At 42.5% G+C, this 20,730-nt stretch overlaps 1 protein-coding gene across 4 annotated transcripts in view; it reads left to right on the top strand.

The window, feature by feature from the left end:
- The window catches only part of Col24a1 (collagen type XXIV alpha 1 chain), a 261,191-nt gene that overhangs the window by 226,356 nt on the left and 14,105 nt on the right, over positions 1 to 20,730 (top strand). For all 4 annotated transcript variants that reach the window (XM_021233967.2, XM_040751646.1, XM_021233968.2 and 1 more), the window contains 3 exons: positions 806 to 841; positions 12,858 to 12,893; positions 13,011 to 13,037. In XM_021233967.2, the coding sequence (XP_021089626.2) occupies positions 806 to 841; positions 12,858 to 12,893; positions 13,011 to 13,037 (99 nt within the window). The remainder of the gene's footprint in view (positions 1 to 805; positions 842 to 12,857; positions 12,894 to 13,010; positions 13,038 to 20,730) is intronic.

Here is a 20,730-nt window from a genome sequence, read left to right as displayed (position 1 = left end):
CTTTGTCACCACACTTCACCATTAAAAAAAAAAACAAATAAGGTTGACGTGAAAAACAGAACAGAAAGATCATTTTAAAAATCATCTAGAAAGCTAAGGTGTAGCTACAGTTTGGGGACATCTTCTAAATGGGACTAGAAGGCTAAATTCTTTTTTTTTTTCAAAAACATACTTTAAAATTGAATTCCTAGATTTGATATGGAAAAATTATTCCCCCAAAATGATTTTAAAAGCTAGTGTGGTGCCGCTGAAGGCGCTTGCTTTGGGAGCCCCACAACCTGAGCCCAGTCTCCAGGAGCCACAGCGGAAGAGAAGAACTCACTGGGGCCTGGGTTAGTCCTCTGAAGTCACACTGCCCCGCCCCGCAGTGAATAGAACTAAACCTGGAACTGAAAGTGGGAAAGGGGAGAAAGGGAATGTTCTAGAAACAAGGGTTTTGAAAGCAAAGAAAAGCCAAGGATTGGAACCGAGACACTGGAAGAATTTCCTTTCCGAATTCTTTTGTGAATGGTTGTTGGACAGCTGTTTTGACTGTGCTACCTGAGTAACAGTCCTGTTGACCCAGCCTCACGGCATGGTGGAGCTTGGAGTGGTGAGCAGAGCGGAACCCACCAGCACAGGTGGTTTTGTGTTTGTTTCGGGGGAGCTTTCCATTACCCAGGAAATGGATACTGCATCTGAATTAACGTCTTCCTGGACAGTGAGACGGAAATATAAATGGCATGTTGCTGAGTGCACCTGCTGCTGTATCACACACGCAAGGCCTATAACACTTAGCTACCATCTTTTTTCCCCTCTCTTTCAGGGACCCAGAGGTGAAAAGGGCTTCAGAGGTGAAACTGTAAGTTTAACTCAGTAATGAAACCTGTGATTGCAGCAGCCCTTATCTCTGGGAGATAATCCCCAGGGAATCTAAGACTGTGTTAGATTTGCTCCCTATCGTGCCTCTGATATTTGTGGGCTCAAAATCAAATTATAGTTGTCGAGAAGTAGAAATAACCTATACAGTACATTCCAATGGGATCTGATAAGTCCTAATGTGTTTAAGGACCTGGCAATCATATTCTTTCCGGATCACCGTGTACAGTAGAGTGTTTGCCTGGTCAGACATGAAAGAGACAGGTGTTCTCCAGTGCCCAAGTGACCCCTGCCAGGTCTCATTAGGCGCACATGCTATCCCCAGTCAGCAGGGGATGCTGCAAGGAAATCAAAGCATTAGCTTGTTGGTGCTGTTTTGAGATAGACTCTTGCTGTGTTGCTCAGGGTAGCTTCAGATTTTTATTCCTCCTATCTCCTCTTCCTGAGGACAGGGATGGCAGAAATACATTGTCTTTTTAAAAACTTCTTGTTGTTGGGATGTTCGGCACACAAAGTGGTGATGTGAGTTGTATGTGTAGATAGTAAAAGGCCAGCAACATGAAGCAAATGAGCATATCCACGACTTGACACAAGTACCATTGTCCGGTCAGGTTTTGCCACAAGAGCGATTCATGCTGGCCAGATGTCGGCATCCCCCATGAGAAGGGAGAAGGCATAGGGTGAAATGATTATGCTAATTAGCTGAAAGGGGAACACGTGACTGTAGACTCTTTCCCAACAGACAATGTAACAGGAATCTAGAACATACTCATGTAAGGACTCTAATCGCCTGGGTGAGTAGAAATGGGAAGGAAAACACAGGGGTTGGTGTTAGCTCATTTCCCACAGCTTCCTGGTACAGTGCTACATCATAAGCTTCCATGAGGTCAAGGAACCTCAAGAGCCTATGGCAACTTCATACTGCAGGAATGTTATAAGCATCTCATGTGAAAACAAATGACTTGCTCTGACAGGTTGAAAACTCAATGAGTTATAACTGTAATCTTAGATATCTGATAGAAATATGGCATCCAGAGTAAACAAGTTAGGGACTAGGCAGGCTGTCCCTTTCAAAATGAAACCTAGACAGAATTGAAGTCTCTCACATTGCTGAAGGGTCTAAGACCCAGGCCCTGGAAGGTTCTATGAAAACCGGGTGAGGTCACTGTGATGTTTAGACCTCACAGACTGATGGCTTGCCTCTCCTATTCTTTCTACAGCTTCCTCACTTTCTGATTCTTGTTCTTGGTACTTCCGTACTATACTCTTAACCCCTCTACTTCTATTCCTCTTGACATCTTTATTTAAAGATAATTTGCATTGACTGGACTTACTGGAGTTTGGGCACAACCTGCCCCCATGCCTGGAAGAAACCTCAGGTCAATGCCTGTCACCCAAAACTTAATTCTTTTTCTCAGAAGCCTCTTATCACAAAACCTCCTCCTGACTAGCCCATTATTAGTTTCTTCCACACTATGTGACTAAAGAAACAAATTAGGAAGGGAAGATTAGATTTAGTGACTATTTCCAAGTGCTAATTAGTGTCAAGAGAATCATCAGGTACTCCACAAAATTCAAAAATTTAAAGGAAATGGACAATTTTCTGGATAGACATCACTTACCACAATTAAATCAAGAACAGATAAGCAATTTAAATAAATGTATAATCCCTAATGAAATAGAAGCAGTCATCAAAATTCTCCTAACCAAAGGCCAGATGGCCTCCATGCAGAATTCTAACAGAAATTCAAAGAACAACTAATACCAATTCTCCTCAAAGTATTCCATGTAATAGAAGCAGACAGGTCATTGCCAAACTCTTTTTACGAGGCTTCAATAACCTTGATACCCAAGCCACACGAAGACACAACTAAGAAAGAGAACTTTAGACCCTCATGAACAATGATGCAAAAATACTCAATAAAATACTGGCGAATCAAATCCAAGAATACATCAGAAAAATCATCCACCATGATCAAGTAGGCTTCATCCCAGGGATGCAGGAATGCAGGGATGGTTCAACATACAAAAATCCATCAATGTAATCCACCATATACACAGGCTGAGAAACAAGCTGATCATCTCACTAGATGCTGAAAAAGCCTTTGACAAAATCCAACACCCCTTCATGATAAAAGTCTTAGAGAGATCTGGGATAACAGGAACATACCTAAACATAATAAAAGCTCTATACAGAAAGCCAATAGCCAGCATCATACTGAATGGAGAGAAACTCAAGGCAATTCCTCTAAAATCAGGAACAAGACAAGGCTGTCCACTCTCTCCATACCTCTTCAATATTGTACTTGAAGTTCTAGCTAGAGCAATAAGACAACAAAAGGAGATCAAGAGGATACAAATTGGAAAAGAAGAAGTTAAACTTTCATTATTTGCAGATGATATGATAGTTTACATAAGTGACCCAAAAAACTCTACCAGGCAACTCCTACAGCTGATAAACACCTTCAGCAAGTGGCAGGATACCTGATCAACTCAAGAAAATCAGCAGCCCTAGTATATACAGATGATAAAAGAACTGAGAAAGAAATCAGAGAAACATCACCCTTTACAATTGCCACAAACAACATAAAATACCTTGGGGTAACATTAACCAAACAAGTGAAAGACCTGTATCATGAGAACTTTGAGTCTTTAAAGAAAGAAATTAAAGAAGATACCAGAAAATGGGAAGATCTCTCATGCTCTTGGATAGGTAGAATCAACATAGTAAAAACAACAATCTTGCCAAAAGCAATCTACAGATTCAATGTAATCCCCATCAAAATCCCAGCACAATTCAAACTTTGAAAGAACAATCCTCAACTTTATATACAAAAACAAAAGACCTAAGATAGCCAAAACAATCCTGTTCAACAAAACAATGTCAGAGGCATCACCATCCCTGACTTCGAGCTCTATTATAGAGCTATAGTCCTGAAAACAGCTTGGTATCAGCACAAAAATAGACAGATAGACAAATGGAATTGAATTGAACACCCTGATATTAACCAACGAACACCTGATTTTTGGCAAAGAGGCTAAAACTATACTATGGAAAAAAGAAAGCATCTTCAACAAATGGTGCTGGCATAACTGGAGGCTGACATGTAGAAGAATGCAGATCGATCCATGTTTATCGCCATGTACAAAACTTAAGTCCAAATGGATCAAAGACTTCAACATAAATACAGCCACACTGAACCTCTTAGAAGAGAATGTGGGAGGTACCCTTGAACGAATTAATAAATGGGACCTCCTGAAACTGAGAAGTTTTTGTAAGGCAAAGGACAGTTAGCAAGACAAAAAGGCAGCCCACAGAATGGGAAAAGATATTCACTAACCCCACATCTGACAGAGGGCTGATCTCCAAAATTTACAAAGAACTCCAGAAGCAAGTCTCCAAAACACCAAAGGATCCAATTAAAAAGAGGGGTACAGAACTAAATAGAGAATTCTCTATAGAGTCTAAAATGGCTGAGAGTCACTTAAGAAAGTACTCAACATCCTTAGCCATCCGGGAAATGCAAATCAAAACAACTCTGAGATACCATCTTACTCCTGTCAGAATGGCTAAAATAAAAAACACCAATGACAGTTTATGCTAGAAAGGATGTGAAGAAAGGGAAACACTCCTCTACTGCTGGTGGGAATGCCAACTTTGGAAATCAGTATAAAGACTCCTCAGAAAAATGGGAATACACCTACCACAAGACTCAGCAATTCCACTCTTAGGCATATACCCAAAAGATGCCCATTCATACAACAAGGATGTCTGTTCCGCTATGTTCATAGCAGCATTATTTGTAATGGCTAGAACCTGGAAGCAACCTAGATGCCCCTCAACTGAAGAGTGGATAGAGAAAATGTGGTACATTTACACAATTGAGTACTACTCAGCAGAAAAAAACAAATGGAATCTTGAAATTTGCAGGCAAATCCTGAGTGAGGTAACCCAGTCACAAAAAGACAAACATGGTATATGGATTTTAGATATGTATCAGGGGAGTGCCAGACTATAATCCCACTGCCAGAGAGTCTGGGAAACAGGAAGAATCCTAAGAGAGATATACATGGTACCCCAGAGAAGGGGAATGGGACAGGATCTCCCGAGCGCCCGGTCCACGACCATTTGACCCCATACATGTGAGCAGAGCATCATGTCTGTAGAATCATGTGATGGAGGATGGCTGCCGTGTTCACATCATGCCAGACAGGAGACAAAGCTGAACATCTTAGCACTTTCTGGTCTTCACCTTTTATTTCTTTTATCCCGCTGGCCCTAACCCCTTCAGGACCAGTCAACCATCTCTGATAAAACCCTCACAGATGTGCCCAGAGTTGGGCCTCAAACTCCTAAGTACCAGTGAAGATCAACCATCATGTAAAAGTAATGTCCCCACCTTCCTGAAACCCTTTGTCTTCCTTATCCAAGTCCCTTGCTGCCTGCTATATGACATTTGGTCTTTCCTTCAGTATGCCTCCCTCACTGGAGCACATGCTTTTGGTTTTGGTTTTCTCTTAATGTTGGTTTTCATGATGGGACCCCAATCTTTGGCAGCATCTGTCTTATAGCTTCCACTCAATAGATAGCGAAATACATATATACATATATATATTTGGTTTTGTCAAGACAGGGTCTCTCCATGTTGCCCTGGCTGTCCTGGAACTCACTCTATAGACCCAGCTGGTCTCAAACTCTTGCCTGCCTTCGCCTCCTGATTACTGGGACTAAAGGTGAATGCTACCACCACCATCTGGTAGACAGTGAATTTTAAATGAATGGTAAATGAGAGCGACTATGGAGAATAAATTGAAATGACTTATTTTTAAGTATTATTTCTGTTTCTGTGATCAGCTTCCTGAGAATGGTCTCCAAGAAGACATTATACACATTTGATGCCATCGTTACTATGACTGCCTAATACTACTACCATCTTTGATAGCAGGTAGTCCCCAGTCAATAGGCCCTGGTCCATAATGAGAACACAATAAACACTAACTAAAGCAGCAGGATACCGGGCAGGACTTGAGCCTGAGTCAACAGTGACTCATCCGATGTAACAGTGAGTTGAGAACATGGTGCTTTCACAAGTTCCTGCCGCAGGAGGCTTACCAGCCATCTCCTGGAGTTACTGGACTAACACTCTTACTGTGACTGGAATTTGTGGGGTGCATTTAAGTCTCTGCCAGATCTTAGAAGTGTGATACCTCATAAATGGAAAATAAGTATACCCCCTACAAATCAATAACAAAGGCATAGAGTGCAAAATTGACCTCAGTTCCCACCTCATCCATCCTCAATCCCTGACACTGACTGTCTGTATCACCATGCCTGCATCCCTGAAACTGTCTGTATCACCATGTCTCCATCCCTGACACTGACTATATCACCATGTCTCCATCCCTGACACTGACTATATCACCATGTCTCCATCTCTGACACTGTCTGTATCACCATGTCTCCATCCCTGACACTGTCTGTCTATATCACCATGTCTCCATCTCTGACACTGTCTGTATCACCATGTCTCCATCCCTGACACTGTCTGTATCACCATGTCTCCATCCCTGACACTGTCTGTATCACCATGTCTCCATCCCTGACACTGTCTGTCTGTATCACCATGTCTCCATCCCTGACACTGTCTGTCTATATCACCATGTCTGCATCCCTGACACTGACTGACTGTATCACCATGTCTGCATCCCTGACACTGACTGACTGTATCACCATGTCTGCATCCCTGACACTGACTGACTGTATCACCATGTCTCCATCCCTGACACTGTCTGTGTCACCATGTCTCCATCTCTGACACTGTGTGTCTGTATCACCATGTCTGCATCCCTGACACTGACTGACTGTATCACCATGCCTGCATCCCTGACACTGTCTGTATCACCATGTCTCCATCCCTGACACTGTCTGTATCACCATGTCTCCATCCCTGACACTGTCTGTATCACCATGTCTCCATCCCTGACACTGTCTGTCTATATCACCATGTCTCCATCCCTGACACTGTCTGTCTATATCACCATGTCTCCATCCCTGACACTGACTATATCACCATGTCTCCATCCCTGACACTGTCTGTATCACCATGTCTCCATCCCTGACACTGTCTGTATCACCATGTCTCCATCCCTGACACTGTCTGTATCACCATGTCTCCATCCCTGACACTGTCTGTCTATATCACCATGTCTCCATCCCTGACACTGTCTGTCTATATCACCATGTCTCCATCCCTGACACTGACTATATCACCATGTCTCCATCCCTGACACTGTGTGTCTGTATCACCATGCCTCCATCCCTGACACTGACTGTATCACCATGTCTCCATCCATGACACTGTCTGTATCATCATGTCTCCATCCCTGACACTGTCTGTATCACCATGTCTCCATCCCTGACACTGTCTGTCTGTATCACCATGTCTCCATCCCTGACACTGTCTGTCTATATCACCATGTCTCCATCCCTGACACTGACTATATCACCATGTCTCCATCCCTGACACTGTCTGTATCACCATGTCTCCATCCCTGACACTGTCTGTCTGTATCACCATGTCTCCATCCCTGACACTTACTGTATCACCATGCTGTCACCCCTGGCTCTGCACATCTTTTCATTGACTGCACTTTTTTCCCTAGTGCCAACCATTGTCCACATACGAGCCGTAGTATTGTTATTAAGGTACAAACCAGATTGGCTGCCCTCTTTGACCTTCCCTGACCTGTGCACTCTGAAAAAAAGTCTAAATTCCTCTGCTTGATAGGAAAGCCCTGTGTGATGATCTGTTGCCCCTCCAGTCTCTCCCTGCTAGTGGCTCTCACTCCTTCTGTTCTATGGAATATGCCTTCCAGCCACCCAGAGCCCCTACTCCTGCATTATCACAGTATCCCCATCGCTGCTCACCTAACACTGTGCCTTCATAGATTTGGACTTCTTACGGGAGAAGCTTCCCACTTCCTGCAGCATAACTTTATAGATTCCAAAACTCGTTAGAAATGAGTCCTTTCCACCAGTTGGATGCCATTTCTGTACATCTGTGTAAGAGATTTCTTCTCTATTCCATACTTGGTCCCTGTCTGACTGACTATGGGTTTTCTTTTTAAAGCCTGGAACTCACATATATTCTCTAAGCAGATCCAGATTAGGGTGTCCTAATAAACCTGCTCACAGGTAGTAAGTAAAATTTACCTTTCCCTTTTCCCCCTAATTTCAAAACTCTTATGTTTCTTGTAAATTAATTTTTGAAAGAATTCCTGCATCTCCTAGGATTCCAAAAACGCTTTTAGGACACAGCTGATTTGAGGATAAATTTAAGGAGCACTTGTCAGAAATAATAGAATACAGCTACTTTTAAAGTAAAACATTAGCTTGCACCAAAAATAACATTCTCTGATTTTGACAGAACATCACAACTTGAAACAGCTTGAAAGCCATAGAAGTAGGAAAAATGTAGAGAACAATTTCCCATAAATTTTAGGAAGGCTGCTTCATTTCGATAGTATGTTATGATAAGATAAAAAATCAGTTTAATGTTGAATTCCACTGACATTTTTCTCAACTACTTTAATATGGCTTGACAGCTTTTGGGTATCAGAATTATTGCCTCCTTTTTGGCTTACACAGTATGACAAAAAAAAGTATTTGGAAACATCCTATATTTTAAAGATAAGAATTTAAAATATGTAGGTGTATTTTCATTCTTAGGTGGTATAATTATTCAAATGAAAATAAATCAGCTCCTTTGATTCAACTACAAATTCCTTTACAGTCATACAAACTTCAAAACTGAAACCTTTAACTTACACTCATGGGTGTAAACCCTCTCTCCCACTAAAAAAAAAAGATGAGAAATAATTAATTTTTAAAGGCTTGAAAACCACAATTCTCACATTTTCTCTCTCTTCTGCCGTGTGTGTGTGTGTGTGTGTGTGTGTATGTATGTGTATTTGTGTGCACATATGTTCAAAGTTAGAGCCTTAAATAGGGCCTCAAGTATGCTAGACAAGCACTCTGACACTGTGCTAGGTCTTCAGTCTGCAAACTAAATCCTTGAGAGGGCCTCACTGTCTTCGTTAGGGTTTTTATTGCTGTGAAGAGACACCATGATAACCATGGCATCTCTTGTAAAGGAAACAATTTAATTGAGTTGGCTTACAGTTTCAGAGTCCACTGTCCTCATGTCAGGATATGGCAGGTAGCATGCCAGCAGATACGGTGCTGGAAAAGAGGCTAAGCCTAAGCGGTCTTCATCTTGATCTGCAGGCAACAGGAAATGAACTGCCACACTGAGTGTACTTTAGGCATAGGAGACCTCCAAAGTCAACCCCCATAGTGACACACCTCCTAATAGTGTCACTCCCTTTGGAGGCCATTTTCTTACAAACCATCACACTCGGTGAGCCTGCTATTTTTCAAATCAGACCTGTGACCTGAATCAGTAGGGGTACGCCCAAGAGCATAGGGTAACTTACAAAGACAAGATTAGAGCCTATCTCCCCGTCCTCAAATGTCTTTTCCTAAATCACAGAGCCTCTCAGAAAACTAAAGATGGGGAGAAAGCTGGCAAAGAGAGCTACAGAGAAACTAGCCACTCACAGGCAGCCTGAAGGTCAGACTCCTAACTTGCAGTCATGCTTTAACCCTTCTAATGCACTGATTCCATCCAAACACTGCTGTCTAAGAAATATCACTCAGTATTGTAAAACTCGAAGTTAAGTCCTTCGATCCAGTGGTTCTCAAGAGAAGTCATCTGTGCCTTAGCCCCAAAGAAGTATTTGGCAAAGACTAGATACATTCTCCAGTTGCCACAACTGGACAAGGGAGATATACTAGTGAGTTAGAAAATGGAGACTAAGCATCCTGTAATAGAAGTCCTCCATTTTTAAATAGAAAGACCACACTAAAACTAAACCAACCTAAGAGAACTCATGAGGTAACTGACAACTGCATTTACATAGAGGAAATTAAATAAGGAATTCACATAAGAAAAAAGATCAAGGCAGGTGGTGGTAAACGCCTTTAATCCCTGCACTCAGGAGGCAGAGGCAGGTGGATGTCTGTGAGTTTGAAGCCAGTCTGATCTGCAGGGTGAGGTCCAGGACAGACAGAGCTGTTACACAGAAAAAGATCTGTCTGGAAAAATCAAGAAAGAGAGAGGGAGGGAATGAGGGAGGGAGGGAGGGAGGGAGGGAGGGAGGGAGGAAGGAAGGAAGGAAGGAAGGAAGGAAGGAAGGAAGGAAGGAAGGAAGGAAGGAAGGAAGGCGAAGGAGGGAGGGGAGGGAGGAAGGAAGGAAGGAAGGGAGTGGAGGGAAGAAGGAAGAGAGAGGAGGAGGAGAAAAGGAAGGGGAAGGGGAGGGAAGGGGAGGGCAGGGCAGGGAAGGGAAGGGGAGGGAAGGGAAGGGAAGGGGAGGGGAGGGGAAGAAAGGGAAGGGGAGGGAAGGGAAGGGGAGGGAAGGGACCGCATACTCAGATCCAAGGTCATACACTTACTTGTTTTCTTGAATCAAATGATAAACTGTGTTACTGTTTAGGGATTTGTTTAAATTCTGGAATGAAGCAGTAAGAACTTGGCATGATTCGAAGAGAATGGTTTCTCTATAGCCAACCAACCCATCACCACAGCCATCTCCATGAATATGGCTCCCCTTAGGACAATGATAGTTTTGCTACACAGTACTCTATGTAATAGACAAAAGGTGGATGACTCTCTTAGCCATGCCAGCTAAGGAATAAGGGAACTAATAGCACGCTATGTGGTTGGAGTCACAATTTGTTTTATTTGGTTACTTGACCCGTTTCGTGCCATTGTTGGGTTTGGGTTGTCCTGCCCTGCCTTGTTGCATGTTAAGTATGTCATTGCATCATACTTGTGGTGAACTGATCTTCTCTGAGGAACACACTGAAATGAGGCTGTCGTGTCAGCAGCAGGGAGCGTTCGTTCATTTTCCTATGGTACATTCCTCTTTTGGACTCAAATATAGGATACATGCTTTGTCCTGAGCCATCAAAGAGATTTTATAAACGTCAGAAGCATACCCAGTGGTTCAATCACACAGCTGCTCAGCAGTGTTGATTCCGAATGGATCAAATTTGCTCTAACCTCTGCATAACTGGAAATTAAACTATCACTAGTAACGGTATTCCTGCAACTTAGCTGGCAGTTTCCAGAGGACAACTTCTGAACACTCTCTGCTTACAATTTTAAGCATAGATCATGAAAACTATGAAATGTCTATCATGCAAAGTATGAGGTTCTCTAGCCTACTTAAGTAACTGCGTGTTATGTGCTCTAGCTGTCACAACAGACTCCAGGTTAGCAGCCTTAGTGATCAAGGGGCCTGAATAAGAAGCCAGTTACAGTGTTAACAGTATTTGAAGACAGCTGGAGATGGAGTCTTCTATTTACCATCTTTTAATCATAATCTGAGTTTGACTCAATATGATGCTAACATTTGATTCACCTCAGATAAGTTTATTTTGTGCAGATGTGTAAGACATGAACCATGATTACTGTTGATTCGTTTTCTAAAATGTCAGCATAATTGGGCATCTTAATGTACCTATTTAGCCTTTTTCCTTTCTAAATTAATAACACTTTCAACATTGTTTGATTATGTAGTAACAATTATTGAGGCTCTCGTGTGTATTAGGCACTCTTCTTGTTTCAGAAAATTAAAAAGCAACAGACATTTTACCAAGCCTTGGGTACGTTCCACAGTGCTGTATTCTGTGGAATGGAGAAAAAAAAGAAATAATTAGTTGAGGGGAAAGGAAGTGCCAATGACAGGTGGTTACGGTGGATATAGAGTTTTAAAGTAGTGTTGAGAGATCTTCGGTAGGTAGAATGGGTAGACAGGAGCATGTGCAAACGCATGCATTCATGAAAATACTTGGGACGCCAGGCATGATGACGGTACATGCCCATAATCCCATAATCCGGAGGCTGGAACGAGAAGAGTGGGAGCTTGGAGCTGGTTGGGCTACAGAGACAAAATCTACAGGAAGAAAGGAATGAAGGGAAGGAAGACAGGAGGAAGAGGACATAGGAGAGGGGGCAGGTGAAAAGGGAAGGAGGGCTTAGAGATGTACAAGTAGCTGGCTGCAGAAGGTGTGGAGGGTGTGTTGGTAAGGACCACACCTTGCAGAGGAGGCAACAGGATGAAGTGTCTAAGAGCATCACTCCCATAGTTAGCTTACTTAAGCTGTGGTCCTACCCCTGCTCTTCATTCACTGGTTACTCAGTGGTTCCGTTTTCTGCTGTGTGACATGGGAGGAGCTCTGAATGAATAGTGAGCCACACCGCTAAGAAGTTTATGCTTCACCTCCGAATGAGAGCCCCTCCACTCCACGATCCATTCCACTTTCTAAGAAGAATGTCATTAGTGCGATGGATAGACTGACATCTTCCTGCTTTACAGAATACCAGCTTCTACCTTTATCCCGGTCCTGAGGATAGCGGATTATCTCTCTGCCTCTTTTCCTAATGGTGTTGATCTCTGTACAGAGTTCACCCTTGTGACCCATTGCAGACACCACAGAGTTAAAAACTGGGACATTATGCAGTGGTTGGGGGATGCAAGCATTAGGCCATAATATGTGATTTACATTGAAAATAAGGAAGTATTTTGGTGATGGTTAGAGGGATACAGTTCACATATACATGAAGGGGAAAATATATATATATGTATATATATGATGTGCTAATAGAAATAACTTACAATGTATTAATATTTTACATCACAACTTATTTAATTTTTTAAAATGAGCAAACAGTTCCCTGCCCTCAAAAACTTAAATTTCCAGGTTATTGAGAATTATGGGTCACAGTTAAGAGTAAGCGCTTCTAAATATGGAAAGAATTGTGAATCATGTGATATGCGCCACATCAATAGGCAATGGCAGAGGTTGGGTCTTGGTTAATACCAAATCAAAAGCAAATTGTCTACATATTGTGCTTTGTCTTCCTTTGGTTTAGGGTCCCCAAGGACCGAGAGGTCAACCAGGACCTCCTGTGAGTTCATCTTCGTTTATATCTGTTTGTCCTTGATTAATACACAGTTGCCTGATTTTGAGATATTTACCGGCTGGGTTTTGATTTGTTTCGTTTTGTTTTTTGATTATGTTACAGGGTCCACCTGGAGCACCTGGTCCAAGAGTAAGTTATCTTGGTTGGTTTTATTCTACCAACACTGGGGGTGGATCACGGATGTGTGAGTGTGTTTGTGGGTGTGGGTGTGTATGTAGGTTGTATGTATGTGTATTGTTGTGTATTGTATGTATGTGTATTGGTATGTATGTGTTCTATACATGTATGTTGCTGTATGTGTGTATTGTGTATGCATTCTTTGAGACAGGTTCTCTTGCTGAACCTGGAGCTAGGCTGGTAGCCAGCAAAACCCTGTCCCCACAGCTGGGGCTTGCAAGCTTGCTCAAGCATGTTGGCACTGTAATGTGGGTCCTGTGACTGACTCGGGTCCTCGAGCTTGAGTGGCAAGTGCTATTATCCCCTGAGCTATCGCTCCACCCCCGCCATGTGAACTTTAAACCTTCTAGTCACCCCATCTTTCTAGTATACTGTGGTTCCTTTTGCTAAGCCAGCCCAGTTATGAGACCTTGAAATCCAAGCCTTACATTTCTTTTCTTTTTATTAATTTAGTTTTACATTCCAATCCCAGTTCCCTCTCCCTCCTCTCCTCTGTTCCCCCCACTTCATCCCTCCTCCCATCTGCTCCACAGAGAGAGTAAGGCCTCCCCTAGGAAGTCTACTAAGTCTGTCCCATCATAACTTTGAGACAGGACCAAGGCAACTCTCCACCACCCCACCCCTGTGTCTAGGCTGAGCAAAGTATCTGTCCATATAGAATGGGCTCTACTAAGTCAGTTTGTGCATTAGAGTTAGATCTTGAACCCACTGCCTGTGGCCTCATATATTGTCCCAGCCGCAACATTGCCACCTATATTAAGAGAGTCTAGTTTGGTCTCATGCAGATTCCCCATTTATCAGACCTGAGTCAGTGATCTCTCACTAGCTCGGGTCAGCTGATTCTGTGGGTTTCCCCATCATGCTCTTGACTCCTTTGTTCATATTATCTCTCCTCCCTCTCTTCAATTGTACTCCAGGAGCTTGGCCCAATGGTTAGTTGTGGATTTCCGCATCTGCTTCCATCTGTTTCTGGAAGAGGGTTCTAGCTTCTCTGGGATTGTGGATTGTAGGCTGGGTATCCTTTGCTTTATGTCTGGTATCCACTTATGAATTAGTGCATACTGTATTCGTCTTTCTGGTTTTGGGTTACCTCACTTAGGATGGCTTTTTCTAGTCCTGTCCATTTGCCTGTGAATTTTAGGATGTCATTGTTTCTTACCACTGAGTAGTACTCCATTGTGTAAATATATCACATTTTCTTTATCTGTTCTTCAGTTGAGGGGCATCTAGGCTGTTTCCAAGAGCCTTACATTTCTTATATAGAAAGGAGAGATTATATTTCCTGGCTTTTGGTTCATCTTGAACATTAAACACTAGGAAAGCATCCAGCACAGAGGATGGTACATAATAGGTACTCCGTTTCTTCTTGTTTCTGGGACCTGGTTCTTTCTTTTCAATCTTTTTTTTAAACCAGAGTTCTCTTCTTAGGTTTTACATGAATCCTTGTCAGTTGCCAGGGCCTGGAAAAGCCATCAGACATCTCATGTGTTTGGTTTTGATCTAACTACCACAGCCTGAAACATGCTAGGCTTGTTTTAAAATAACATTTCTATTTCTTCAGCTATTATCTCTGATATTCCGATATTCTAAGTTTAGTTTCTCTTCTTATCTACTGCCGTGTTCTAAAGCCCCTTTGGTCCCATGTTTCTCATTAAGGGTCTCTCTCTACCCCCAATCTCAGCTGTGCCTCATTCTATCAGTCTCCTGCCCGCATAGAGTGACAAGTCCCCCAATCTCAGCCGTGCCTCATTCTATCAGTCTCCTGCTCGAATACGGTGGCAAATGATCACATTTCCTTCCCAATTGACATCCACTATTTGCTCCAAGCAATGGTCAGCCTTGTGCTTTCCAAGCCATAACTATTTCCACATGTTGTTCCTATGTCATTTAGATCATGATAGTTCTGGGTGGCTGTCCACAGTGTTCCCCACTCAGAAGATTTGGAGTTCCGCCTTTTCCTCAGTTTTGCTTTGCAGCTGGGAATAATTTTCCAGCAAGTGCCACGGATCTTTCATGCACACTAAGCCTCTCTGCTCTTTCCTGTCCTCTGTGTCCTTGCAATGCACGGACTGTAAGTTGTCTTTTGCCCTTGTCCATTGCCTCCCCACCTCGTGATAGCTTTGAGGAACTGTAGCTGTCATCATGAAGCAAAGTAAGTTCTGAAGAATCACAAAATTAATGGCAAACTAGAAAACTGTAGAGGACACTTTTGTATTTAAGCACCTAATTAGGGTGCATATTCCCTAGCCTCAGCTGGAAATCTATGAGTTGCTGCATAGCTAACATGACATTTTTCTTCTTTGAGGAAATAAATATGGATGTGAGTATATACTCTGAGGAATTATCAGGAGGGTTAAACTGGGAAGTACCTGTGTTTGATAAGTAAGGTGCTCCTTCAGTGTTAGCCTGTCTGTTTCCTTCTTTGCTGTTTCTCTCCTCTGTCTTCCTATTCTTGTCAAATGTGAAAACCCATTTCCTCACAGTGTTCGCAGAGGCCAGTGCAGGAATGTCACAGGCTAGCGTTTGTGCAGCAGAAGTCTAAATGACAATGGTTACAGCCCAATCTTCATAACCCTAGCTCCTCATTGCATTATGCTTACTTTTTATGTTTATTTCCTATTCAAGTCTTTAATAAGCATTTGTTGAATATATGTGCCATGTACACACACACACACACACACACACACACTCATATGTCAGGCTCTTAGAGCATTTCAACATGAATCCTCTAAGAAAATGGTTTCATTTGGAAGGAGGTAAGATGACAGGATGAGCGTAAATGTCCAGGCAAGCACGGTGACACACGCAGTAATGCTACAGCCACGTTACTAAGGAAGCTGAAGATTACAAATTCAAGGCCAGCTAGGCAACGTAATGTCACCTTGCCTCAGAAACAAAACAAAGGATTAGAAGACCTCTCCATAATTATTCAGTAAGTTATACATTGTGACAAAATTCACACCAAAATGTACTGACAAAATGGTTTCTCAGAACATATGATATTAGATTTGTAATGTACAACCATCACTAGTAATTTCAGAAAAAATTATCACCCTGGGGAAAAAAAACTATGCCCATTATATTAATCAATTCCTCCTGCTTCTAATGTGTGTGTGTGTGTGTGTGTGTGTGTGTGTGTGTGTGATGTGTGGTGTGTGTGTGTGTGTGTGTCATGTAGTGTATGCATGTGTTCTGTTCACACAGTCACTTCTCTCCATACATATGTGTAGCATCTGTGTGGGTAGTGTATGTAGTTATTTCAGAGTGCAAATTGAATTCATTACTCTGTGGAAGATGAGACCAATTTAGTGAGTCTCTACAACATTCTTTTGTAATAAAGTAAAATATGTAGAAAGTAGGTCTGGAGAGATGGCTCAGTGGGTGACAGTGTATACTGTGAAAGAAATAGACCTGAGATCCAATCCCTGACAGCCATGTAACAAAGCTGGACATGGATACCCACACCTGAAACCCAGCATTGAAAGGGTGGAGATGGCGGATCTTGGAAGCTCTGGGCAGCCAGCCAGACTAGACAAAATGCCAAGCTTCAGTTTCAGTGAGAGATCAGAAGATGATCAACATCTTCCTGCCGCCTTCACATGCACGTTCACATGTACATGCATGCACACACATACACATATACACTGTGTGGACACATGTATACACTACGTGCACACATCTTGTACATGCATGCACACTCTATACACAAGGATGTTATACACACATACACATATACACTGTGTGGACACGTGTACACATCTCATACACCCGACTGATTAATGTAATGGGCATGGGGTTTGTTTCCAGGGTGATAATTTTCTGAAATTATTAGTGATGACTGAAGGTTATATACTATATGTTCTAAAATGATAAAACTGGTAAATTTCATGCTATATGAATCTTAGATCAATAAATATCAAACCTTAGTGCATCATTCATTACTAGAGATAATGAAATGTTTTTGCAAAACCATTCTGTCAGTTATATTTTTCTGTGAACTTTGTCACGACGTAGAAATTTCTTACTGTGGGGCAAGATGAAAGAAGTTTGAGGCGCTCTATCTAACCCAGCCTCCCTGGCCCAGGGCTCCATTGAAGGCTTATGGAGTTACATTGTCTCACTGTCCTGAAGTGCAGTGAGAAGCTAATACTTTCGGGAAAGAAGTGTGCTTTGATGATGGAGAGAGTGCAAGGATCTGGTATGACTGGGCCAGGTCCTGTGGTGTGACACTTAGAAAGCAATGCCAAAGTCTGCCCCAGGGTGCCAGAAATGGCCCTTCATGTGCTAAAGGAGGGGCAGGATGGGAATGTGGGGGGTGAACATGCATGTGCATGTGTGTTTGCATGAGTGTGCCTGTGCACCCAGGTGTGCATGTACACATATGTGCATGCGTGACCGTGTGTGCATGTGTGTGTGCGTGTGCACCCATGTGTGTATGTACATGTATGTGCATGCATGCCCATGTGTGCGTGCCTCTGTGTGTGCGTGCCTGTGTGTGCATGTGTGTGCGCGTGTGTGTGTGTGCATGTATGTGTATGTGTGTGTGCACCCAAGTGTGCATGTACACATATGTGCATGTGTGTCCGTGTGTGCATGTGTGTGTGTGTGTGTGTGTGTGTGGTGATATGTACACAAGCATCAGTAAATGTGGTAAGGGATTTCAGCTGATCTCTCCTAGTTCGTGGTCAACTTGGAGAACTGGAGAGGTGAGTTCAGAGGTGGCAGAACGGTCCTGGCTTCAAGGGCCAGAAATACTTCTACCAGAGAGGGTCAAGGCCTCAGATTGATCCCTAGTCCTTCAACGTTATCAGCATCCACCCACCTTGAGACTTCAGAACTCCGAAAAGCGACATCCCCAAACCCCTGAAGTGCCCAGGTTGGATCCATGTGCCACTCACATGAACATGGGAAAGAGTTGGGAGGATTACACTGACCCCGTGTTTGAGTCTGTGAGGGTGGGAGGGTTACATTCTGGCAAAGTGTGATGAAGTCACCTAGACCCTGTCACGTGAGACTGTGAGGTGGCTCGCTAGTTACTGCTGGCTCCTTGATCTGTCTCCTAACGTATGCGCTTGTCTGTAAAACACAGTTTAAGTGATTTTTCACAGGACAATGCGTTCTCTCAAAGCTGTTTTGTTTTATTTCATTTCATTTTGGACTCTTTCCCTGCATGTAATAACAGTTTTATACTCAGATGTGGGCAATTTTATGCCTATGTTTAAAACATTAAGTGATTTTCTTGTTATAATATGTTCTCTTAAACTGGAGCACATAAAAAGACTCTTTTTTTTAAAATCCTTCACTGAACTTAGAGCTTTTTCTGCTACTTTGCTTTGAAACTGTCCTAGGCTCACCTTGAGCTCATAATCTCCAGTACTGGGATTACAGTGTCTGCCGCCATGCCCGGCTCCAAATGAAAAGTCTGAGCTCAGATGTGGACTCAGAGCTGTTACTGAATGACTTCCTCAAAATCCTCTTAATTCAATCTGTCTGGCTCTAAAAATGAGAGAAAATAACAAAGTCAGCATACTGAATTCCTCATATGTGTCAAAAGGTAGACTGGGCTTTAGGAATAGTCTAGGAATTGTAGGAATATGAAGAATGCAAAGAAAAGTCATGAGAACTAAGTCCTATGAAATGTTCTTATTTCCTAATGTCTGTTCCAAAAGATAATTACCTTTTTCATCGAGCCTCACTTGTACCAGCCATGATTAAAGTTGTGGTTGCTTTAGCGTTAATTAAGTACCATCCTCGTTGTATTCTTCACTCAAACATACTCAAAGAAGATAAACCAGTCATTTGATTTAGGAATACCCTGTTATTCTTTCATTCGGTCTTCTGTTGATAAACATTCAAATTGTTTCCAATCCTCTGTAAATACAATTACTACAAATGTCCTGTCAATAGACCCATCATTTTAACATATGTCGAGTAGCCTTAGGACCAGTCCCCAAAGGTGAGATGTAAATAGCTTTCCTTCCATCACTCACTGTGACAAAGTACCTAAGAGAAACAATATTGAAGGAGACTCTACACTCAACTTATTTACTAAACCAGCATAATCCCTAAAAACAATCTACAAACATTTGTCCTTATGTGCACAGCTAAGTGCACTCTTCACCCCTCATCAAAGAAAACACTCTTTGCAACAGATGGAGACCACTACAGAAAACCACAGCCAATCAAAATGCAGGGATGTGGAGCCCAATCCCAGTGGTTTGGTGTTGTGAGACAGGATCATGCTAGGTAACCCAGGATGACCTAGACTCACAGTGTAGCCTAGGCTGACCTTAAGTTCTCAATTGTCCTCCTCTTCATCCCTCACATACTGAGATTATATGCATGCACCACCACACCCAGGAAAAGTGTCCTCTCTGCTTTTAGAGGGGGTGGGGAAATATTTCAGATGGGATTGAGGACCTCACATGCTACCATGTTCAACTCTTCATGTATGTGCATGTATATGAGGTTACTTGAAGATGCTAGAAGAGGGCACCGATCGCTTGGACCTGGAGTTAGAGATGGTTGTAAGCCACTTGATGTGGTGCTGGGAACTGAGCTCTGTCCTCTGTGAGAGCCACAAGCCCTCTTAACCACTGAGCTATCCCTCCCTCCCCTCTAGACGTTCTCTATGTAAGGTGGGCTAGTGCTAGATTATACCAGTTTTCATTTATCTGAAAACGTCTTCATTCTCCTTCATGTTTGAACGTTTCACATGCCTTTCCACACCCCGCACGCTGCCTTCTCACTGCTGTGGGTCTTGAGCGACACTTTGAGTGTCTCTGGGCTGTGGCAAACTTCTCCTATCTCTGCTTTTAACATTCTCTTTTTGCCTGTGGTGCTGAAAATTCTGTTTGTTTGCTTTCTTAGTTTTAGTTTGTTTGAGATACTGTCTTCTTAGATGGCCCAGGTTTCCTCTAACTCACTATGTAGCCCAGGCTGTCCTCAAATTCATGATCCTGTTGCCCCCAACTTGCCAACATTTCATAGAGTTCTAAGATGTGCATATTACTGTTTCTCATCAAATACAGCATGGTTATAGCTATTATTTCAAATATTAGGCCCCTTTTTTTCTTCCTTTCCATTCCCAGGACACCTATGTTTGTCTACTAGGTAGTGTCCTCCAGTTTCTGTTTCTTCGTCTTCATTCTCTTTTTTTCTTTCCACTCAGACTAGATAATCCCAATAAACCCATCTTTATAGCCACCAATGCTTTCTTCTTACCGCTAAAATCTGCTGTTGAGTCTGTACAGTAAGTTTTTATTTCAGCTATGCTCTTCAACTCCAGAGTTTCAATGTGGGCATTTTCCATGTAGTTTCGGCCTCTGCTTTAGAATTTTTATTTAATGAAATGTGTTCACCATTCTTTAGTCTTATAAAAAGTTTCTTTTAGTTATTCAAACATTGCTAAGTCAATGTCTTTGTCTTACACAATCTGAGATTTCTCACAGACAGTTCTTTCTTTAAATTTTTTTAGGAGGAGTACATGTGTCATTCTGCATTTGCAGAGGTCAGAGAACAACTTGTTAAGTCAGTTCTCTTCCTCCATCCTGTGGGTGCTGGGGATTGGACTCAGGTCATCATGATTAGGGGCAGGCACTTTTCCTCCCTGAGCCCTCTTGCTGGCCCCTCAGAGAGTTTCTAT

This window comes from Mesocricetus auratus, unplaced genomic scaffold, assembly GCF_017639785.1.
Source record: "Mesocricetus auratus isolate SY011 unplaced genomic scaffold, BCM_Maur_2.0 Super-Scaffold_100009, whole genome shotgun sequence".
Taxonomy (NCBI): Eukaryota; Metazoa; Chordata; class Mammalia; order Rodentia; family Cricetidae; genus Mesocricetus; species Mesocricetus auratus.
Note: the sequence above shows the minus strand (reverse complement) of the source record. Positions and strands in the feature narration are given on the sequence as shown.